Here is a 25,192-nt window from a genome sequence, read left to right as displayed (position 1 = left end):
GACCTAGTCGTACATGGGTTAGAAATGCTCTCCATGAAGAGTGATTAAAAAGATTGTTCAAAACTATCAAATTATATATTTTACGTGCCAAAAAAACGACGGCTAATAAAAATTAAGATCCAAAAAACTAAAGCTGAAGAAGCTCAAAAGTCGCCAAGGTCATCAACAGAAAGTCCACGAGGGAGCGGTGAAGAAGGTGTTGCCATGATGTCGGAGCAGACTCAAGTAGACAGGGGGTTGGCACCCAATCTGCAAAAGATGCTAGAAACAATGAGACATTGAGTGGATGATTTTCTAAGGTAGAAAACGTGCTGAGAGAGGTGGAAGACAAAATATCAGTGATGACGTGGGTGAATGAAAACGTGACGACTCGGGTGGGCCAGGTTGAAAATGATTTGATAATGGCTCATGAAAAATTAAAAGCCCTGGAAGAAAATGCAAAGACATGGAAACAAGGCAACTATTGCTGCTGGATAAAATTGATTATATATGTAGATAGCCACTCCTATTGGTTGTCTGCACCCACTGCAGCCACTGTACTCGCCTCGACGCTCTTGTACATGCGCAAGTCCCCGCCAAGTGTGCTAGTTAAAAAAAAGCTTGGCTGGTAGTGGACACCATTTCATGCAGTTTGGTATGCAGAGCTTTGCCGCCAGCCTTCCAGACCTCTGGGGGGGATTCCATCCATACCTGCTGCTTTGCCACTTTTCAGTTGTTCAATTGCCTTATATGTCTCTTCCCGGGTAAGGACCTCATCCAGCTCTAGCCTCAAGGGTTGTTGAGGGAGCTGGAGCAGGGCGGATTTTTGGACTGAGCGGTTGGCAATGAAAAGGGATTGGAAGTGTTCTGACCATCGATTGAGGACGGAGATCTTGTCGCTGAGGAGGACTTTGCCATCTGAGCTGCGCAGAGGGCTTTGGACTTGGGGTGAGGGGCCGTACACCACCTTCAGTGTCTCATAAAAACCCCTGAAGTCGCCAATGTCGGCGCTAAGCTGGGTTCGTTGGCAAGGCTAGTCCACCACTCATCTTGGATCTCCCGGAGTTTGCGCTGAAGATGGCTGCATGCGCGACGGAAGGCTCGTTTCTTCTCTGGCCAGGTCGGCTTTGCAAGGTGAGCCTGGTGGGCAGATCGCTTCTTTGCCAGCAGCTCCTGGATTTCCTGGTTGTTTTCGTCAAACCAGTCCTTGTTTTTCCTGGAAGAGAAGCCCAGTACCTCTTCAGTGGATTGCAGTATGGCCATTTTCAGCTGATCCCAGAGGGTTTTAGGAGACGTGTCTGTGAGGCAGTTTGCATCCTCGAGCCTTGCTTGGAGGTTTGCCTGGAAATTTCCTTTCACTACATCTGACTACAAGTTTCCAAGATTGAACCTCTTTCTGGGGGCCACCACTGTTCTTGAACTTTGGCTTGAAGTGAAGGTTGAGCTTGCAGCGAACAAGCTGGTGGTCAGTGTGGCATTCTGCACTGGGCATGACCCTGGTGTGGAGCACATCTCGTTTGTCTCTTCCTCACACCAGAACGTAGTCCAGGAGGTGCCAGTGTTTGGATCGGGGATGCATCCAGGTAGTCTTCGGGCTGTCTCTCTGCTGGAAAAGGGTGTTAGTAATGACAAGCCGCTGTTCTGCGCAGAGTTCCAACAGGAGGCGCCCGTTGTCATTGCACTTGCCGACACCTTGCTTGCCAAGGATTCCTGGCCAGGTTTCTGAGTCTTTGCCAACGCGAGCGTTGAAGTCGCTAAGGATGACAACCTTGTCGGCTGTAGGAGTGCGTTGGATGAGGTTGTGCAGATCAGTGTAGAACTTGTCCTTTTCTGCTGGTTCCGCCTGAAGGGTTGGAGCATAGACACTGATGAGAGTGATATGTCGCTTGTTTTGAAGGGGGAGTCGCATGAACATGATCCGGTCAGAGAGGCCTGTCGGGAGGTTTTCGAGTTTGGAGGCAATGGAGTTCTTGACCATGAAGCCAACACCAGATAGGCGTTGTTCAGCCTGAGGCTTGCCAGACCAGTAGAGTGTGAAGCCAGTGCCGTGTTCTTGGAGCCTGCCTACATCTGCAAGGCGGACTTCGCTAAGAGCGGCTATGTCGATGTTGAGTCTAAGGAGTTCATGTGCGATGAGGGCAGACTGACATTCAGGTCGGTGGCTGTCAGCCTTGTCTAGCATGGTTCTGATGTTTCAACATGCTAGCTTGAGTTTGTGTGCATCTTTTGAGGGGGAGGACGTGGACCTGTCCTCAGGCCTGCACAAAGGAACTTTTAGGTGGAGTGCAGTGTGCGCAGTACTGGCCCCACCCTTTACACCCATGGTTCGTGTGCCGTGGCCAAGCAAGCTGGGACATGGCAGTGAGGTCCTTGGGTCGTAGGTTTTATATCGGAGTGACCTACTCCTATACAGATTGCTTAACCGGGCTGAAGAGGCCTGCCTCCCCTTTTAGGTCGAACCATATCTGGAGATCTACGACCGCTGTCCACAGTTATGGAGTGGTGCGCCCTGGAATCGGCCTGCGTGCGTTTACTCCTGCCGCGGCCGAGTAAAGGGGATGCAGCATTGGTTGAGGATCAGCAAGAAAAGTTCTAGTAGAAAATTTTTTAAGACTGGAGAGAATTCTGCAATGGAGTTCACAGTTGTTAGTGTTTAGACTAGAGTGGAAAGAGACTGATCGTGTTATGTAGACATAGTATTGTGCTTGTTCTCATTGATGGCTCCCGGCCCAGGGCTCGGCTGCCAACAGTCTAGCTGTGTGGGCTGCCGGGGTTTGCCTGGCCTCCGGCGGTGGCAGCAACAGGACCTCGGGCCTCTGGTGGCGGCAGCAACAGGACTTCGGGCCTCCGGCGGCGGCAGCAACAGAAACGCTGCAGAAAATTCATAGATCAAAGCCAGAACTCCCAGACAAATGCTTCAGGTGTGGTGTTGCAGCCGGGACGTTTGTACATGCAATCTGGTCATGTGCCAAGGTGAGGCCCTTTTGGGTGGATCTAGGCCAAGTCCTGGAGGAAATTATAGGTAAACAATTCCTTCAGGACCGAGAGGTGTTCCTGCTGGGGAATATATTGGACATAAGGGTATAAGGGTTACAATGAAGCTGTCCAAATTTCAAATCCAATTTGTGTTAATCGCATTGGCAGTGTCCAGGAAGTGCATTGCGGTGATACTATTCTTAGTATCAAGCCATGGAACAAGGAAATACAAAGTCGTGTTCCCCGGAGAAAATAATTTACAATCCGAGAAACAAGTACAGCACCTTTCGGAAAATTTGACAGCCATACATGCACTACATAGGTGCATGGAAGTGATTGTTCTACCATTCCCTGCTGCGGTTCCCTCTCTCCCGCACTGATCCCGATCAAGGAAAGTGAAGAATGAACAACGACCGGGAAGCCGTATATTGAGCCGTGATGGTCTCTTTTTTTTCTCGTTTCTTTTTATTATTTGTAGTCATTCATTTCCTTAATGTTTGTGTTTGTTATTGTTATCGACATTATGGTATGAACGAATTGTTTTGTTTTATAGGTGGGGGAGGGGTGGGCAATGACGCAGTCTTGTATATATAGTCATAGAGAAAACGAATATATGTGCATGTATAGGAGATTGTGAGCTGTCATCGTTGACAGGTCGTGGCATTTGACTGCAAGACTGTATGAAAAATTATAAATAAAATATATATTTTTAAAAATATGGCCGCAACCCTGAGACCACAGATGGCACATCCTTACAAGCTGAAGCAACCCAAGCAGCATCCACTTCCACCAATGGCTACTATGTTACACATTTCGGGCACACTTTTAAGCCCAACCCAAAATATCAGGATTAAAGTGGACTGACTACTCACTGCTGAACTATAATTATTGTAATGTACAACACCTACATGGATAGTGAAGGGGGTTGCCCAAGAAAGGGGATGTAGACAGTTGCTCCTATTGGCTGTCTGCACCCGCTGCAGCCACTGTACTCACCACAACGCTATTGCACGTGCATGAGTCCCCGCAAAGCGTGCTAGTTAAAAAAAAATAAACGGAGCTTGGTTGGTAGCGAATGCCTTTTCCAGGGGCTCCCATTATAGATTGTACTGTTGAATTTAACAGTAAAGTATTCATTAGAAGTTGTCACTTTGTGTTGTCTGGTTATTCGATGTAACAACAAACAATATGGAAAATTTTAGCAGAAGCAACAATGTCCGAATCATCGGGCTAAAAAAAGGGACTGTAGGCAATGACCTGACCTTGTGAGTTTCTTTGAAAAATGCATCCGACAAGTTTTGAGAACAGAACAATTCAATGAAAACTTGCTTGTGGTGAGATCCCACCAGACCCTTGGACCCAGAAGACCAGATAATCAAAGACCACGACAGGTACTGGTAAGGTTTCTGAGTTACCAGGATCGGGAGGCAACAGTTAGTTATGCCAGGGAACATAATGGCTCAGTCGAACTGGAGGATGGAAAAGTACTATTTTTTCAAGACTTTAGTTGGAACTTGGTTCAACAAAGAAAGGAATGTGATGGTGTCAAGCGATAATTGCAAATATAGAACATAAAGTATTCAATGCTATACCCAGCAACATTGAGTATCGATGTGTCAGTGGGACTCTGAAGATTCTGTAAATCTCCAAAGGAGGGGGACCTCAGAAAGAACAAGGAAAAGATAAAGTTAACTGTGAATTTTTAAAAACTGTATTAAAGTTAAAAAAAGAGTTATATTTTGAATAATCTTTCATTGCTTAATTAAAGTAGTGATAATATTGGAATATATAAGGAGAGAGGGCGAATACTTAGTAAAAATAGAAGCAAGAAGGATACCCTGATTTAAAGGGGGGGGGAGTCAATGGTGCCAGAGAAAGAGAGTTTTTGCAAAATGGGGAAGGGATTCTCAGATAATACCATAGGATTTTTCATGGGCTTTTGGGGTTTCTTGTTTACGTCACCATCAGTGCAGGGACATCACATGTGTTTTTTAAAAGGGAAAAATCACTGTACTGCATGAATAAGCATAAGGGCCATAGGATAGAGTTGGATATATGTAAATATGAATATGAGTAAAATGTTAAAATGTATTAGTTATAATATTAATGGTATAAATGGACCCATAAAGAGGAAAAGGGTCTTGGAGGACTTAAAAAAATTAAAGGCAGATGTAGTTTTCCTACAGGAAACACATCTTACAAAAATGGAACATAATAAATTAAAAAGGGACTGGTAGGACAGTTATTTCCTCTTCTTTCAATTCCAAAACAAGGAAGGAGGGGGTAGCAATTTTAAATGACAAAAATATACCAGTGTTGGTCAAAGACACTGATCCATTGATCTAGCAGGAAAGTTTATAATGGCACATTGTCAGGAAGACAAAATGTATTAGTTGGGGGAGATAAATTAATGAAGACAGTAACAAAAGCAAGAGCTGCGAAAGTTACTTTATCTTTTTATGAAGGATTTAAATCTGATAGTTATATGGATACTGTCAGACCCCAGGGCAAGATATTATTTTTTGGACTAAAAGGTTCACGACTCTTCTACAAGGATTGATCCTTTTTAATGTCTGCACAATTAAAAAACAGAGTGGTTGAAATGGAGTGTCTAACCAGATTGCTATCTGATCATGAACCGCTGACTTTAACAATAATAATACCATAAAAACAAGAGAGTGTTTATAGATGGCGTTTTAAATTCTACGCTGTTGAGAAGGACAGATTTCTGTAATTTTATTAGGGGACATATAGAATTGTTTTGTGAAATGAATTACCCTCTACTGATGATAATTTTTAGAAAAAATATAGGACAGGGCTTATTTAAGGGGAAAGATAATTTCATATACTAAATAAAAAGAAGGAATACTTGGCAAAGGTCAATAGTCTGGAGAAATAAATAACACAGCTGGAAAAAGGGTACCAGAAAACAGGTAAGAAAGATAAATATAAGATCTTGGAAAACAAGAAAAATTGAAATACAATACTTTGCAAACATATAAAACAGAAAAAAAACTATTTTAAAATTAGAGTTAACCCGAGTATAACTGAATCTTTATATGCAGAAAAGGCATTTGATCGATTGGAGTGGCCATTTTCATTTAAAGTATTAGAAAGGTTTGGAATGGGCTAAATATTTATTGACTGGCTAAAAACCCTCTATCATAAACCAAGGGCCAAAATTATAACAATGGTCAGATGTCGTCGATGTTTCCTTTGAGTAGATCCAGCAGACAAGGGTTCCCATTGTCTCCAGGTCTCTTTGTTTTGACGATTGAAACATCAGCAGAGGCTATAAGGAGGGATCCAGACATAAAGGAATTCAGAGTTGACCAGGAAAAGCATAAAATTAATTTGCTTGCATTTGATGTCATGTTGATCCTGACGAGTCTTTGGCCAAACTACAGACCACACTGGAGAAATATGGAAGAATTTCTGGATACAAAATTAGTTTGGAAAAAAGTGAAATTATGCCACTAACAAATTTTGATTATAAAAGATACCAAAAAGGAAGTTGGTTTAAATGGAAACTGGAAGGAATTAAATATTTAGGAATAAGGCTAGATAATCACTTAACTTTTTTTTTTACAGACTGAATTATCTTTCTTTGCTTGGAAAGAAAGAAGCTGGCTTATAAAGATGGAAGAATTTGTCTATTACTTTCGTCAGGAGGGTTAATTGTGTACAAATGAAAGTGACGCCAAGATTGAAATACTTCTTCCAGTTGTTGGGTATTACTTTGCCTCAGAATTTTTTTAAAGATAATCAATGAACATTTAAGACAGTTTATTTAGAATAATAAAGAAACTAACATGGGAATGTAAATTGGGGGATTAAGATTGCCGGATTTAAAAAAAATTATAAAGCAGCCCAGGTAAGGTTCCTTTCATCCTTCTTTGAAGAAAGTTCTCCCTCATGGATCCAATTAGGATTACATACAATGAGGAAGGGGCAGCAAATGACTTTATTTACAAACAGATGTCAAATTAATAACAAAAAAACCCAGATAACCCCATTTTAATACATACGATTAAAATTTGTTATGAGATTAATGAGTGTATTGGAAAAAAAATGGGGATATCACCAAAAGCACCACTGTGCCAGAATGAATTATTGCCCATGAATTTGGTGTAGAGCTTGTCAAAAGAATCAAAGACTTGTTGATCCAAACCAAGGCTTTTATTAGCAAAAGACAGGAGCTCTTCACAGGTGGCCGACCAGTCCGGAATGATCCGACCTGGCTAGGGACACAACCCTTTAAGGCCCAGACAATAGGCGTGGCTAAGCTCTCAGCCAATCGCTGTAAGCACAGTCTAGATACTGTAACTATATACACTATATACATTGGTGATAGATCTGTACTATCACATTTGGGTAATAGAATTCTAAACATTTGGTATGAGAAAGGAATTAGGCATATCAAAGATTGTTACGAGAAAGGACTACTTATGTGCTTTGAACAATTAAAATAGAAATATGATTTGTGGAATGGAACCTTTTACTGTTTTCTTCAATTAAGGTCCTTCTTGCGAGAAAGGTGGGGTCCCGCAATGGCCCTTCCCTCAAGTGATGAGGGGGAAAGGATGCTTTGGCTGGGAAGTGCATCCAGATTTATAACTAGGATGTATTTTGTTCTCCAAGGTGAAAGTGATAAGCCAAGCCTACAAAGGTTGAGAGAGAGGTGGGAGTGTGACAGAGTATATAGATATGTTTTTGAGAGATAAACTGGGAAAGGTTTGTTAGAGTAGGTCACATACAAACACTTTAAAACAGATCTCATTTGAAATACTGGAGCTCTGCCCCATGCTGGACATATAGGCTACACTGCTCTTGCAAGAGTTTTGAAGAGTGCTCAAGAGACTTCACTAATGGATTGTTGTTTGCAAAAGGCAACAGATGAAAGAGCTTGTCGATGCTGCTGCTGTCTGGATGAGAGTTTGCTGTTAATAAGAGGGTCATGTGGTTTTGCAAACAGAAAGAGTTAAATAAGCTTTCTCTCAGTCAGAGAGAGAGAGAGCGAGAGAGATACAGAGATCACTTGACAGTGTTACAGAAAGTAGAAGTAGCTGGGACTGGAACAGGACAAGCTGACAAGATCGTATGGAAGACGCTCTAGTCAAAGCCCTTGTAGTCATGCAAGAGAGGACTGGCTGTCTAATGTTTCAGTTGGAATAAGAAAAACAAAAAGGAAATCTGTGATGACCTGAATTAAAGAGGTTATCATCTGGAGAACCCTGAAGGGGCAAGTTTCGTCAGCAAGACACTGGAGTGGCTGATGGAAGAACATCAGTTGTGGATGTCCTGGAACAACAAATTTCTCTCTGTAAAGTGACAAGAACTTTCCTGGGCAGTAACCACTTACCTTTCAAGCACCAAAGCCTGGTGAACTTTATAAATGTTAAATTCTGTGCACAGTATAAGAATTGCCTGCAGCCAGTGAACTTGGAGGAATGAGAAATGAGATTAGACTGTGAACCAAAGAACTTTTCTGAACTTAAGCACACATTACATACACGTGAGCTTAGAATTAGAAGGGGGTTAAGTTAGGTTAGTTAAAATAAAGTTTGATTCTGTTTTCATGTTTAAAGATAATTAAAAACAACTTTTGTTTAAGTAACCATTTGTCTTGGTCAATATCTATTGCTGCTGGGTTTATGGGTCAGATCTATATGTTATAATACCAGGGAGGTGTAGGTCTGATTGGTGTTTGGATAGTATGACATCAATGATCAATGTGAAATATGGATTGGTTCAATACAATTTTCGACATCAATTATATCTCATGCCACAAAAACTACAATCAAATTCTGAAATATCTGAAATGTGCTTTAGATGTGGCATTGAAATAAGAACCTTTTTTACATTCCACCTGGTTGTGTGCAAAGGTAAGACCATTCTGCCATGATATCGTTGAACCACTAACAAGAGTAACAGGAGTGACCTTCCCATATGATCCAGAGTTGTACCTTCTGGAGCCACAAACTGACTAAATTTCAAATTTTCTTTATCAAAGTATTTCTGCCTATGGCTAAGAAGTGTATAGCCATCACTTGTAAATCTGACTCTCCTCTTCTTATTGCATGATGGGCCACGGAGATCTGTGGTTGTATACCCATGGAGAAAATTACTTACAACTTAAAAAATAAATATGATATATTCATTAAGGTATGGCAACTGTAATTGGATCATATGAGAGTCCAATTATAAATTTGACCCTTCAATGTATGCAATGATGTGATATCCACAAAAATAATATAGAAAAATGAGAGCTCTGACAGTACATGGTTATTTTTGTTTTGGTGGGAGGAGAGAGGGAAGGGGGGATTTTTCTTGTATATATTTAATCTATTTGATGTATATGAAAGTTTAAAGATGGTATGAATATATTTATGGAAAAATTTTTAAAAATGTTCAGGACCTAGTTGTAGAGAGGGGTAATGAATCCTAGCGAGTAACTTTTCCATCAGCATCTGAGGTAATGCCATGTTCAACACTGCCATTCTTGAGATGGTCTACGATGGAGTGGGGGGGCGGGGTGGTTCAAAGCTCTAGCATCATTTTAGTAAATCTCTTCACCATCCTCTGTGAAACCTTTACTTCTTTGCTAAAGTGTTAAAGTGTTGCCTGCAGATTTGGACATAATTCTCCAGCTGTTTTGTTATGGTTCATCATAACTTGTTCTGGTTTGTACTTATAAAGCCTAGGATCTTGTATGTTACTTTAGCAATGTTTTGAACCTGCCCTGCCACTTCCAATTCACTTCACAGACCTTTGTGTTCAGGTACCCCTTTTAAAGTTGTGCCCTCCAATTTATACTGCCTCATCTTATTCCTCCAATGAGAATTTTGGCTTTATTTATAACATTAAATTTCATCTGATCATTGCACCTTCCTATCTATATCTGTCTCCTGGAAATCTATTACTAACTTTTTTCACAGTTCACTGCACCTTCAGAATTTAGAAATTCTGACTTGCACATCCAAGTCCAAATGAGTAACGTATTTTAGAAAAGAAGTGGTCTGAGTACCGACCCTTGGGGAAACTCCATTTTGTAGTTCCTCCAGCCCAAAAAACAAGCCTGCTCTTTGTTTCAAGCTACTTAGTCATTTACATTATTAAAATGTTGGTATTAAACTGACAATTCTTAGTATTTAATTCAGTGAACACAAAGGTAAGATGCTTTGTGAGCAGCAAGGGATATCTTTGGGGCAGGATCTATACATGGGAATTCACCAGATCAGTGTCCTGCAGTCAAATTAAAGGGGAAAACATACCTTGTGTGCCTCTTTCCCAGAAGCGAGACTGCACACCAGTTCTGCTTGTTAGGGTTGGATTAGCTTTGCAATGGAGCAAAGATTAATGTGCACAATTACTAGAAATATTGTCTGACATGTTTGAAAGCCCACATGAGGCATACACAAGAGAAGCTGCTCAAAACTTGCACCAAGTCTATCAGCGTGGCAATTATAGGCAGCACCACTGAAGATGCTAAGATGCTACAGTTGACTGCTCTGATGGCCCATGGTGTTTGAATCAAGTTAGTATTTTTGTCCTCTCACCATAGACATCCACTAGTGTCTTCACAGTTGCCTCTCTGATAGTGGTCTAGATGACCATTTCTCATAATGATCGCAGAGTCCAAAGCTAAGCCATCTGACCCCAGTGTTGCTCATTATCACCCTTCTATAAGCTAGGCTGCAGCATCTATGGATCACTGCATAGGGGCAAAACTATATACCGTGTCAATGGTTTAGTTTTTAATATATAGTATTTGCTAATTTTGGTTTGTTTGGGTTTTCATGATTTGTGCTAAGTAAATCAGTAACCCAGGAATATAACGGGAGTTCCATTCTAATAGGGCTTTGTGTTCAATTTAATTTGTTATCAGTTGTGGCTGGTATGCATCACTGGTAGGCCTGCAATTACTCATGCCTATCTGAAAATGAAGGCAGTCTCTTGATCTGCTGTGATGATTACCAATGAAAATCTTTGCCTCTGGATGCAAGGCTCTGTGAATGTCTTAGAAGATTCCTGGTCAGAATACCACATTACATACCTCCTTCTTCAGCACTCTGTGTCCTCAGCTTTCCTCTGCCTTGGACTACCACAACCAGGGTATTTTATTCTCAGCAAAATAGGGGTTCCAACCCAAATATTCTCAGAAGTCACAATTTCAAACTTTTGTGTAGCTGAGCCCTGGATTTTTAACTACCCAATAACCTCCAAGCAAAAGATTGCCAGATCTGATTTTGTATTCAATACCCACACAATGTAATGACTGTATATAAGTGAAGTAATTTCAAAGCAGTGGGATCAATCATTATGCATTTCACAATAACCAACAACCCCTTTTGTTTATTGGATGCTTTGGCAGCTTGTGAGTGCTAAAATAAAAATGTGACCTGATCTTTCATCCTTTACTTACTAATTATCACATACAACCAGGCGAGTTTCCAGCAAACAATCCATTCACCTTGTTTTTCTCTCACATGCTCATCAACTTCTCTTTGGTATCTTTGACACTTACTTATTACATTTATGGTGCCCATTTAACCTACTTAATGATCTGGGCTAGAACCATGGTATACAGCCAAAATCGATAGGGTCGTAGGGAGAAATGCACAAATTCCACAGTAAATGAGGACAAGATCAATTTCAGATGGCCGCAGCTGTGCAGCAATGGGACTGTGTGACCCTTTTGTTTGAAGCATTCTGTCAATAATCACCAATAGTTTAACGCTATTATTTAGTTCCTCAGTGCTCAAATACCATATAACCATAAACAGCACAGAACAGGCCAGTTTGGCCCTACTAGTCCATGCCAGAACAAATCCCCCCCTCCTAGTCCCACTGACCAGCACCTGGTCCATACCCCTCCAATCCTCTCCCCTCTATGTAATTATCCAGTCTTTCCTTAAATGTAAATAACGTTCTTGCTTCATCCACCTCTGCCGGAAGCTTATTCCACATCCCAACCACCCTTTGCGTGAAGAAATTTTCCCTCATGTTCCCCTTATAATTTTCCCTCTGCAATCTCAAACCATGGCCTCTGGTTTGAATATCCCCCACTCTTAATTGAAAAAGCCTATCCACGTTGACTCTCTCTGTCTCTTTTAAAATCTTGAACAACACCATCAAATCCCCCCTCAATCTTCTACGCTCCAGAGAAAAAAACCCCAGGCTGCTCAACCTTTCTCTGTAAGTCAAACCCTGACATCCTGTCAACATTCTCATGAACCTTCTCTGCACTCTCTCTATTTTGTTTATATCCTTCCTATAATTTGGTGACCAAAACTGCACACAGTATTCCAAACTTGGCCTAACCAATGCTTTGTACAATTTCATCATCATAACATCCCAATTCTTGAATTCAATACTCCGATTTATGAAGGCCAACATTCTAAATGCCTTCTTCACCACACCATCTACCTGAGTATCAACTTTGAGGGTACTATTTACCATAACTCCTAAATCCCTTTGTTGCTCTGCACTCCTCAATTGTCTACCATTCAATGTATATGACCTATTTAGATTTGCCTTTCCAAAATGCAACACTTCACACTTATCCGTATTAAATTCCATCAGCCATTTCTCAGCCCACTCCTCTAGCTTTCCTATATCTCTTTTTAAGCTACGGTAATCTTCCTCACTGTCCACAATACCACCAATCTTTGTATCATCTGCAAACTTACTTATCCAATTCACCACCCCTTCCAGATCGTTAATATATATAACAAACAATAGTGGACCCATGACCGATCCTTCAGGAACTCCACTAGTCACTGGGCTCCAATTGGACGAACAATTTTCTACCACTACTCTCTGACACCGCCCATCCAACCATTGCTGAATCCATTTCATAACTACTGCATAACTGGGTGGCTGAGGATACGATTCTAGAGCTCACATTATCTTTGGAACAGTGAAGCTGGCATGATGTTGCGATACTTTCGGATACTAGAAATTTGTGTTGATTTTGCTGTTGCTATTACAGGCCCTTTGTCACTGCCTTTTATTGAATTATCACCTGGTTTCACCCTTTAGTCAGCTCAGCTGCCTTGTCTGACCTATTAGTTCAGATCTTCTTTAATTCTTTCCTCTCTTCCCCTTTCTGACTCAATACTTACTTAAAACTTTTTACAGCTTTAACACTTTCTATTTATCATAAATGGTCACCAATGAGAAATGTTAACTTTGCTTCTTTTTCCACAGATGTTTCCAGATTGCCCTAGTGCTTCAGCATCTTTGGTTTTTTTTTATCTTGGCTTACCAGCACTTGCAGTGTTTTGTACTTTTAATTAAAAAAAAGTACCATTTTTATTTGCTCCACTTTCAAATACTATATTTACCTTGGTGGGTGTTGAGGATTTCACTTCTGTCTCATCATCTTCAGTTACTAAAACAGGATTGTTGTCCTGTTGATGTGGTTGTATTTCTTCATGTATTCCTGTTAAAACAATACATATTCACAAGATATTGAAGTTCCTCTTTTTAAAAGCAAGTAGGAAAAAAAATCTTGTGTTATCTGTTACAGACATATAAATGAAGGAGGAAGAATGAAAGCCAACTTACTTTCATTAGCTACATAATTTGCTGGAAAGAAGCCTTGCTTTCCATTGGCTAAGCGACCAAACCACCAGTTAACATTATCTTTGTACAGCACTTGGATAATGTCAAAACGCTGGATGGTTAGCTCATCTGATCGATGCGCTGTGTAGTCATAAAGAGCTACAACCTAAGGGAGAGATAAGACCGCCACAGTTTTATCACAAACATGCCACAGAGAGAAACCCTGAAGACTAACTTCCTCCTGCATCTGGACAGCTGAAACCAAAGCTGCAATATGGTAAGACTTGAGGCTGTCTAATGGTTTAGTTGATGGAATCAAAGGTGGTGGGAACGTAGCAGGAACTGTGAGATAAAGGACTGTGGGATTAAAGAGATGGTTAAAACATTCCACACCACCAAGATTAGTTTCCAGCAGCTGGTGTATTAAGTGCACTCATTAAATAATGACTGTTGGTTCATTTGCAAAATATCAGAGAATTTTAACATGAACACTAAGTTGAAAAATGAGCATTTTATTATTGATTGTTTTGATATAACACCAGACACTTAAAATAAAGAGAGAGAAAAAAAAAACTGGTGTATTACATTAAACAGATATCGTTATTTTCCACTTTTACTGATCAAAGAACTAATTAAAATGTAAGCCTTCGAACCTATAAAGATTACAGTAGCAAAATCATTCAAAAATCTTAATTTAGTTACTCTAAATGAAGTTCTGCAATTCCATTCCACTAATTCTAGTTTTTTTTTACTGCAGCTGTATGGTTCAAAAAGTTTGCACTAAAATGCAAAGGCATTCAGTACTCAAAAGGTTAATTTCCAATCACAAATGATACATTTTGGAAAGTATGAGTGGGATTTTTTTTAATGCTATTAATAACTTGTGAAGATGAGTTACAGGACAGCTGTACATTAAATGATCAACCTGTCATATTGAAAGTGCCAGTAACATTAAAAGCAGCTTCATACCAAATAGTCTAGAAATAGGAGGAACAGAATTCAATGAATATTTAAAAAATTCTTCTCAAATTTTCCTCATTGTATAAAATAAAATAATTCTCTAACTCCCTTCCCCCATCCACATGGTTTAGTTTTTTTTTCTGGTTTCTTCCCAAACCAAATTACAGGGGAAAGATGTTGAACAGCTTCTCTTACATTGGTGTCAACTCTGTTCTTGAACTGATTGTTGAGCCATGAAGAGAACAGACATAACAGAGGATTTAATTCCACGCCCATGATTTTTTTCAGCAGTAGGAAAGACGCATTAGATTTCACAAACATGCAATTCCAAAACAGAACTCTACCATTGCTCAGAGGCATAAAATATTTGAAAACAAATGCAATGATATTTGCAGTTTAAAAACTTTCACAAAGGTGCAGTCTATAAATAATTATGGTTAAATGGAATCCACCCCCCCTCCCACTCCAAACAAGGTACCTTAACCAAAGCAAAACTTGGTAACTAAACTAAAGCTAAATATGAAGGTTTTGGTATGTTTGGCTGAAAGCAATGTCCACGAAAACACTTTTTGTTTCTTGTTTTTGTTCGTTGAGGTATCATTTATATAAAAATATATACATCCAAGGACATTTTGTTTCCCCAGGCAGAACGTGGAAGTGCTCCAGTGCAAAATTATGCTTGTTCCCTTTGGTGTTTTTTGCCTCCTACTGCCATCGTAAGTAGGGCATGCAAAATCCTTCAACCAGAAACTGACCCCATACAACATTGCACAGCAAGAAGCAAGAATATTCAAGCAAGTAGGAATGGCTGTACCTTGAGAATTCAACAGAGCTGGTCTTCAGCCAATTCGATTCAGTCCCCATGGTTTCAAGAAGTGGTTGAGTGTGCTTGAAACAGAAAAGGCTATGCAAGGCGAGACAGTACCCTGACTGTGTAGTGTCGATGCTCTCAAACCAGCCATGCCATTAACCAAGTCATTCCAATACAGTTATAAAACTGACATCCATGAGGCATTGTGTAAAATTGCCCAGGTATGCCTTGCCCAGAGAAAACAAGCACAGGTCTGCGTTTGTGAGCACAACTCACCTCCTGACTAGGTTCAAGTCAGAAGTGTGATGAAATACTTTCCACTTTGAGTCCACCCAAACAATACTGAAGAAGCCTGATATCATTCAAGATAGAGTAGCCGATTTAATTGTCACCTTATTCACCAATCTAAACACTAATTCCTTCCACAATCTGTATCCAGTAGCTGCAGTGAGTCTCATCAGCAAATTACAAAGCAATTGCTCAGTTACTCAGCAAAACATAAGATCTGTATATGATGGAGGGAAGCATGGGGTCAGACAGCATCTATGGAGAGACATAATACAGTAAGATTATAGATACAGGAGTGGTATTAGGCCATTTGGCCCATTGAGTCCACCCACCATTTCATCACGATTAATTTACTATCCTTTTCAACCCCATTCTCCTGCCTTTTCCCGGTATCCCTTGATTCTCTTCCTGATCAAGAGCATATCTACATCCACCTTAAATATTCCCAATGACCTGGCCTCCTCAGCGATCAGCGGAAATGAATTACACCAATTCACCACTCTCTAAGTAAAGAAATTCCTTCTCATCTCTGTTGTAAAGGGACATTTTTGTGTTCCGAGGCTGTGACCTCTTGTCCCAGACTCCCTCACCATAGGCAAATCCAATCCACATCCACTCTATCCAGGCCTTTCAGTATTCAAAAGGCTTCAATGTCCTGAGATTCTTCAAAACTCCACAAGTACAGAGCTCGAGTCTTCAAACACTCTTCATATGAAAACCCTCATCCTCTGGACCTTTTGTAATGCCAACACATCCTTCCTTAGATATGGAGCTCAAAAGTGCTCACAATATCCCAAGTGTGGTCTGACCAATGCCTTAGAAAGCCTCAACATCATATCTCTGCTTTTATATTCTATCCCTCTTGAAATGAATGCCAGTATTCCTTTTGCCTTCCTTATCTAGATGCAATTTGACCTTTAGTGGTTCTTGCATGAGGATTCTGATTTCAGAACTCATTGCCTATTTAGAAAATAATCTACACTGTATTGCTTCCACCAAAATGCATGATCCTACCCTATCTACACTGTTCTCTATCTGACATTACCTCACCCAATCTCCTAAGCTATTTAAGTCCTTCTGCAGATTCAGTGCTTCCTCAACACAACCTGACCCTCTTTCCACTTTGTATTATCCACAAACATGGCCACAGCAATCTATCATCCAAGTCCTTGACATAAAACATGAAATGAAGCAGCCCAGCACCGAGCAGTGCAGGACACCATTGGTCAGCAAGCCAGAAAAAGGCCCCTTTTATCCCCACTCCCTGCCTCCTGCTGGTCAGTCATATTTTATCCATGCTGATATCTTTCCCATAATACCATGGGCTCCCATCTTGCTTAGCTGCCTCAAGTGTGGCACATTGTCAAAGGCCTTTTTAAAATCCAAGTAAACCACATCCACTGACTTCCTTTATCTATCCTTCCTGTTATTTCCTCAAAGAATTCCAACAGGGATGTCAGGCAAGATTTTCCCTTCTGCAAACCACAGAACCAGAGAACCAGCACAGAAACAGCTCCCTTTGACCCTTCTAGTCTGTGTTGAACCTACACCCAGGTCCATAGTCCTCCATACTTCTATCATTCATGTACTTGTCTAAATTCTTCTTAAATGTTAAAATTGAGTCCACATTCACCATTTCAGCTGACAGCTCATTCCACACTCCCACCATTCTTTATGTGAAGATGTTTTCCCTCATGTTCGCTCTAAACATTTCTCCTTTTGCTCTTAACCCTGGGGAGGTGGGGGTGGCGGGGTAGGGGGGGGGTAGTTGTGCTGCTGCCAGGATCCAACTTCTCTGTGGGGGAGACGGAGGGGGGATGCTAGCCGAAATCTGTCATTGAGGCAATCCTTCCAATGTGAGGTAGGAGGGTGCTCTTTTTTTTATGTCAAGCATCACTGGACACTACTGACGCTTGACGCATATTAATGATGCGGCCGGGGATGGGTGGAGAATTGCTAGTGTCTGTCAACCTAGATGCTGCTGACGTGGGAGGGAGTGGGATTGGGACCAATGGCCAGGGATGGCAGTGATCATGGGGGGCAGGGGGAATGCTCACGGATGCCCCCCTTGGTGACGACCCTGCTTAACTCATGTCCTCTGGTTGTATCTCACCCACTCTCAGTGGAAAAAGCCTATCTACATTTACTCTGTCCATTCCCCTCATAATTTTAAATACCTCTATCAAATCTCCCCTCATTCTTCTATGCTCAGGGGAATAAAGTCCTAACCTGTTTAACCTTTCCCTGTGACTCAGTTCCTGAAGTCCGGGCAACATCCGAGTAAATCTTCTCTGATCTTTCCTGTAGTTAGGTAACCAAAACTGCACATAATACACCAAATTTGGCCTCACCAATGTCTTATACAACTTTACCATAACATCTCAACTCCTATACTTAATACTTTGATTTTTGAAAGCCAATATGGTAGGTCATTTCCCCCCCGCCCACAACGAGTATCCAAAATGGTATACATATTATTGAGGGGAACAGCCACAGGAGTGCCCTGTACCTCCTGCCTGTTCCCTTTCCCTCTCCTGACTGTCACCCATCTACCCTCCTCCTGTCTCTTAGGTGTGATAGTTTCCCTGTAACTCCAGTCTATCAACCCCTCAGCCTCCCGAATGATCCGGAGTTCATCCAACTCCAGCTCCAATTCCTTAACTCAGTTTGTCAAGAGCTGCAGCTGGATGCACCTCTCACAATGAAGCCGTCAGGGATACTAGTGGAAAGAAAATATCTAAAATTTGTCCTTACCTGTGGCTACCTGCTGAATCCTTTCTCTCTCCCTATATGTCCCCTTTCCTCCAGCTCCCCATCCTCTTCTCTCTCCATTCAGAGAGTTAACCCTTCTTCCATTACTAGTCAGTTTTTTTCTCTTCTGCCCTCCCATCCATATCCACCATGAAAGGTCATGCCCTCCCATCCATATGACCTATTGACTGCCGGCTTGTGGACCTCCCCTTGCTCTTTCTTCCCTCCACTCCCCATCTTTTTACTGAGGAACCTGCCTGCTTTTTGCTTATATGGCCTGAAACATTGGTTACATCTCTTTGCTTTTGAAAGACGCAGTGTGACCTGCTGAATTTCTTCAGGACTTTTGTGTACAGGTTCTCCCTGATGTACATCCGTGTTCCAATCTGGATGACCAGTTGTATCTTAGAATGGATGTAGGTCGGAATTACATACTTACCTTGTTAGTCAGTGTCCCGGAGTCCATAGGCTGGATGTGGCTATCTTGGTTCCTGAGTGCATGTGCGAGTCTTCATTAGACACATGCATGGTGGGTTCACGTATTGGAGTTCATTTAGTGCATGCACGAGAGTAAGCGCCCTAACGATATTGATATTGAATTTACTCCCTTAACTCTTGCACATGCGCCGACCAAACTCCAATAACGCATACCACCGTGCATGTGCCAACCAAAGACTCGCGCGTGCTCAAAGGAATCAAGATGGCCGTGCCCAGCCTATGGACCCTGAGACATGGACTAACAAGATAAGTATGCACAATTTGGCTCTTACATGTCCTGTATCCCTGTTGAAATTTGTCAAATATAACATAAAATGCGTAAATTTTATTTTTCTTATATTAAAAAAAATTCAGTCATATGTGCGGATGGACATAATTCGCATAGGTCGTAAGCCGGGGAGTACCCGTATTGCATTTGCAGACTTTCCTGTTTAACAACATCTTGGTAAATCTCTTTAAGGCTTCCAGATCCTTCCAACAATGAGATACTCTGTGTGGTCTAACCAGTTTTATAGAGCTGCAACATTACCTTGCGGCTCTTGAACTCAATCACCTGACACTATACGCATTCTTAACCACCCTATCAATTTGCACAGCATCCTCTTACCTTGTGTCATTGGTAAACTTATTAACCTACCCCTCCAGTTATTCATGCCAGCCATGAATTAAAATCATAAAGAACAGGGGTCCAGAACAGATTCACGTGGAACACCACTAGTCACTAACCTCCAGTCAGAATATGCACCATGAACTATGCCAATTCTGAATCTACACAGCCAAGTTTCCATGGATGATGAAACTGGTCAAACACAATACTAAAATCCATATCCACCACATCCATCACCTTACCTTCATTAATTTCTGTTGTCACCTCCTCAAAAAACTTAAAATTCATGAGGCATGACCAGTCCTTCATGAAGCCATGTAAATTATCCCAAATAAAATTGTGCTTCACCAAATGCTATAATTTCTGTCCAAATGGAGAGCTTCCTCCTCCTCCATCACATCAGCATTTTTTTCTTCTACCCTCTCACCCATATCCACCTCTGACCTCTTTCTTGTTAGTCTTTATTTCCCCACCCCCCTTTCCCCTTCCTTTCTACTCTCTTCTCCTCCCCCTGCCTGATTTTTGCTCACACCTTGATTAAGGGCTGAGGCCCAGAACTATGGTTGACTTTGACTTCCTATAGATGTGTGATCTGCTGAGTTTCTCCACCACTTTTGTGTATTGCACTAGTTACAGCCATCTGTAGATTTTCCTGTTTATCTCCAATGCTACTATATTATCGTTCAAAACATACTGGAGGTTGCAAGTCAATTGGATATAATTGGGTGGCATGGGATTGTGGACCGAAAGGACCTGTTACCATGCTATATGTCTAAATTTAAAATTTAAATTTAATTTGAACACTTTTCTCAGATCTAACATTCTTATTCAAAGATAGCTTTAACTCATCATGCAAGCATATTTATGCACATCATTCTTCTATTGATCAGCAAGGAATCTGAGAGAACAGTTAAAATAACAAAGCAATTTTTTTTGTGGAGTTGGTGTTCCATCAAGTGCAAAGTTGAAAAGTCTCCTGATCACAAACCAACAAGGTATATTGCATTTGCAACAGAGAGGTTACAACGGAGTCTTACAATTAAAGTATTTGCTTGTATAAACATTAATCTTTCAGCCATTAACTTGAAATAAACACAATAGACCAAAATATTAAATAATTAATCAAATTCAGTTACAATGAATGTTTTTCAAAGGGAAACATCTTCAGACTCTCAATGCTGAAAAAGCTGAGGAACCTGAAAGCAATGATTCTGAGGGCAATGTCAGAATGATGGCAGGATACTGAAAATCTGCACCAACCAACTAGCTGGAGTGCTTACAGACATTTTCAACCCCTCATTGCTGCAGTCAGAGGTTCCCAACTGTTTCAAAAGGGCATCACTCATCCTGGTACCCAAGAAGAGTTGTGTGAGCTGCCTCAACGATTACCACCCAGTAGCATTAACTTCTACTGTGATGAAATACTGAGGCTGGCCATGACCAGAATTAACATGTACCTAAGCAAAGATCTGGACCTGGTGCAATTCACCCGTCATCACAATTGCTCCACAGCAGTCACAAAATTGCTGGCTCTCCACTCAGCTCTGGATCATCTTGAAAACAGAAACTCATACATAAGGCTGCTCTTCATTGACTATAGCTTGGCTTTCACACCATTATTCCCTCAGTGCTGGTCAAGAAGCTAAAGTCTAGGCCTCTGCAACTGGATCCTTGATTTTAACATCGGAAAACCACAGTAAGTACGAATTGGAAACAACGTCTCCTCCTCCCTGGTCACCCACACAGGCATACCCCAAGGATGCATACTTAGCCCACTCATTATACATCCATGATTGCCTGGCCAGGCACAGTTCCATTGCTATCTACAAGTTTGCCGTTGATACCACAGTTGTCGGCAGAATCACAAACGACAATGAAGAAGTGTGCAGGAGGGAGATAGAATGTTGTAAATGACAACAACCTTGCGCTCACCGTCAGCAAAATTAAGGAGATGATTGTGGACTTCAGGAGGAAGTCAGGGGAACATGACCCAGTCCTTATCAAGGGCTCAATACTGGAGAGGGTCAAGAACTTCAAATTTCTGGAGCCTCTGTGTTGATGCAATCACAAAGAAAGTTCACCAGCGTCTATACTTTGTGAGGTTTTTGAGGAGATTTGGTATGTCACCGAAGACTCTTTAAAATTTCTATAGGTGGAGAGCTTTCTGGCTGATTGCATCACTGCATGGTATGGAGGCACCAGCTTTCAGGACAAGAATTCCAGAGGGTTGTTAGCTTAGCCTGCGACATCACAGACACCAGACTCCACTCCATCGAGGACATCTACATGAGGCAGTGTCTTAAAAAAGCAGCCTTTATCCTCAAAGACCCATACCACCCAGGCCATGGCCTCTTCACTCTGCTACCATTGGGAAAAAGGTACAGGAGCTTAAAGATGAGCAGCACAAGGACAGCTTCTTCCCCACTGCTATCTGATTCCTGAATAATCAATGAATCAAAGACACTGCCTTACTTTTTGTGCAGTATTTTTTTTAAATCGTAATGTTGTAAGATGGTTATAATATGAATGTTTGCTCTATGATGCTGCAGCAAACCACTGAATTTCATGACTTGTTCATGACAAATTCTGATTCAGAACGTGTTAAAAATGTCACAGTAGGTAATGCGTGCTCTCATCTAGTCTGAAACCTACAGTTTCAAATTCCACCCCAGAGACTCAAGCACAAAATCTAGGTGACTCTCCAGTGGAGAGTCCTGTACTCTACGATACCATCTTTCAAATGAGAATTTGAAACTTGCTCTGTCAGATGGACAAAGAAATTGGAAGCATAATTTTTGAGGAAAGTAAAGAGGTTATTCTTGGTGTTCTGATCAATTACCTATTTCTTGGTTGACATTATTGAAATTGTTTAACTGATTAATATTGCAGCATTGATACTGTCTGACCCGTTGAGTCCCTACAGCTTCTCATTGTTTGCTCATCAATTCCAGTACGTGCAATTCTTGCGCTTATTATTATTTCAACGATGTTGGTTGACCCTTTCTCATGTTAAAATATTGCAGAATGTTTGGCAAATTGATTATTAAACTATAATGTGATAACCTCCTGCAGTTTCAGCCTGATGCCTGACTTCAAATGCTATAGACCTATTTTTATAGAAGTTTTTTTGTGGGAATATGTTGGCTTTCTGAAACTATTTCATGCATTGTGCTAAATTATGCGTTTACATGTTAGACTCAAGTAACTGAAGAGTAAGATTTACAAGATATATACAAAAATATATAATTATATTTTTGTAAAGTAATGGACCAGCATATCCCACTCTCTATCATTACAGCCATGCAAGGGAATTCACATGAGTTCAATGAATAAAAGGGAAAGCTTGGAGAAGCACCAAGTATACCTAAAAATGAGATACCATCCTGAAGTTGCAACAGTGGAGGATTATGTGCATGTTCATTAGATAAAGGTCATGCCAAAGGCAGTCCTCAGTCATCCCACATCAAAGGGTCAAATTAAACCTCTGTGGTCTGGCCACACTTAGATGTAGAGGGTGGTGAGGAATTAGACAGGAAACTGGAAGAGGAAGCTCAAAGAATATCCCCCATTCTTATTGATGGAGAGCCCAGCAGGTGTGTGGTGATAACAAACCTGAACCGTTTATCGCTACGTTCAATGGGAACGGTTAATTATGGCTTTCCCTCCTGTATTAAGTCTCCACCCATTTTGATTCACCCCAGTTTAGAACACAGAATATAGAAAAAGTTTTGGGATCAGAAATATCCAAGCTTTAGTCTTGTTCACTCTGAGAGTGGCCATTCTTCCATCCAAGTAGAGGTACAGAACTGGCATCTAACACAAGAATGTGCCCAAGTAATGGGATTGCACACAGTAGGGGAGGGAACAGCGAAAGATTTCATATACAAATGTGATGCCAAATTAATAGGGAAAAAAAACCGGATAACCCCATACTGAAACATCTGATTAAAATCTGGCACAAGATCAATGAGTGTATTGGAGAAAAAGTGGACATATTGCCTAAGGCGTCACTGACTCACCGACGAATTGGTGCCCATGAACATGGGTAACAAAATCCTGGAGACTGGGCTTCGGCAGGGGATCCGATACATTGAGGATTGCTACTAAGGAAGGCAGCTTATGTCCTTCAAGCGGCTAAAAGGTAAATAGGATTTGTCTTTTGGGACCTTTCATTGTTTTCTCCAGTTAAGATCGTTTCTAAGGGATAAGTGGGACCCTGCAATAACCCTGCCTATACCTAATGAAGGGATGGTTCGACAGGGAAACGCACCTAAATTTATTTCATGAATGTACTTGGTACTCCAAGCAAGGGCTACACAGATCAAGAGAGAGATGGTAGTCAGACCTAGACATCACAATTGATGAGAGAGGCTGGTCGGATTGGTGTAGAGACAGTGTGACAACAGTGATCAACTCTAGATACAGACTCTTTCAATACAACTTTCTGCCCCAATTCTACCTCATACCACAAAAGATCCAGAAGTCAGAACCGGAAGTGCCGGAGACGTGATGCAGGTGTGTAGTGGAGCCTGGAACCTTCGTTCATGCAGCCAGCCCCATTTTGGCATGATTTGGCCAATATTCTAACCAAGATAACAAAAGTAACCTTTTTGTTGGACCCTCATAGACTTAAGCTACAAATTAACCAAATTCAATTTGTATTTATTGGTTTGTCCATAACAAAAAAATGTATAGCGATGACCTGGAAATCTGACTCCCTCCCCTCTTATTAGTAGGTGGACTACCGAGATGCACAGCCATGGAAAAAAAATCATGTACAATCTTATTAAAATATGGCAGCCATATCTGACATACATGGGAGCACAGTTGTAACCACATTCTGACAAAAGAAATTACATAAGGGGGTGGCTCTATGGCCACCTGTTAGAAGTGCCAACACCACACCCAGCCTCTTTCTTTCTTTTGTTTTCTTTTTTTAAGGGAGCGGGAGAGGGAGGAGAAGAAACACCACATGTATGTAGATTGTTGGGAGATATCTGTGTACTTTGTACGTCTGTGAAAAAAAAAATTAAAAAAAAGAATGTGCCCAAGTATCTTCTCATCACAAAGAGCAGGGCAAATTCAATTTGGCTAATTTCCTGCCCAATATGTCTGCTTTCAATCAATTATTTTTCTTATAACAGGGCTCTTTGTATGATCAAGAAGCACTTCCTCACCAATAACCTGCTTATTGAAGTACAATATTGGTTTCAGCAAGGCAACTGGCTTCAAGGCCCCATCAAAGCCTTGGTCAAAACAAAGGTGAATTGCAGACAAAAGTGATTACTCTTGATATCCTGCGACCACGTTGCCCAAGGTCCTGCAATGGTTGATGGTTATGATGTCAAGTTTATTATCATCTGATTGTATAAATACAACCCGATGAAACAGCATTCTCAAGTCTGCGGTGCAAAAACATCCCGACATACAACCAGACATAACACACATACTAATAATACATATGCAGAACAAGTATATCTATAAAAATAAATAAATATTGTTTTGCACAAATGAGAGGCTCGGATGGTTAATGTGAGCAGTTCCTTTGGCGGTTCAGCATTCTCATTGCACATGAGAAGAAGCTGCTCCTCAGCCTGGTGGTGCTGGCTCTTGTACTCATGTACCTATTCGCCGATGGGATCAGACAGAGTAAATGTGGATAGGCTTTTTCAATTAAGAAAGGGGGAGATTCAAACTAGAGGACATGGTTTAAGATTGAAGGGGGAAAATTATAAGGGGAACATGAGGGGAAA

General features: G+C 41.1%; 1 protein-coding gene and 1 long non-coding RNA gene across 5 annotated transcripts in view; one reads left to right on the top strand and one right to left on the bottom strand.

The window, feature by feature from the left end:
* The window catches only part of LOC138736968 (uncharacterized), a 31,829-nt gene extending 14,517 nt beyond the window's left edge, over window positions 1–17,312 (top strand). Inside the window, exons 2-3 of the long non-coding RNA XR_011340685.1 lie at window positions 13,490–13,801; window positions 15,129–17,312. This is a non-coding gene — a long non-coding RNA (uncharacterized lncRNA). The remainder of the gene's footprint in view (window positions 1–13,489; window positions 13,802–15,128) is intronic.
* The window catches only part of ahi1 (Abelson helper integration site 1), a 343,535-nt gene that overhangs the window by 9,169 nt on the left and 309,174 nt on the right, over window positions 1–25,192 (bottom strand). For all 4 annotated transcript variants that reach the window (XM_069887253.1, XM_069887251.1, XM_069887254.1 and 1 more), the window contains 2 exons: window positions 13,528–13,690; window positions 13,305–13,402 (listed from right to left, as the gene is read on the bottom strand). In XM_069887253.1, coding sequence (XP_069743354.1) covers window positions 13,305–13,402; window positions 13,528–13,690 — 261 coding nt within the window. The remainder of the gene's footprint in view (window positions 1–13,304; window positions 13,403–13,527; window positions 13,691–25,192) is intronic.

Source organism: Narcine bancroftii, chromosome 6, assembly GCF_036971445.1.
Source record: "Narcine bancroftii isolate sNarBan1 chromosome 6, sNarBan1.hap1, whole genome shotgun sequence".
Taxonomy (NCBI): domain Eukaryota; kingdom Metazoa; phylum Chordata; class Chondrichthyes; order Torpediniformes; family Narcinidae; genus Narcine; species Narcine bancroftii.
Note: the sequence above shows the minus strand (reverse complement) of the source record. Positions and strands in the feature narration are given on the sequence as shown.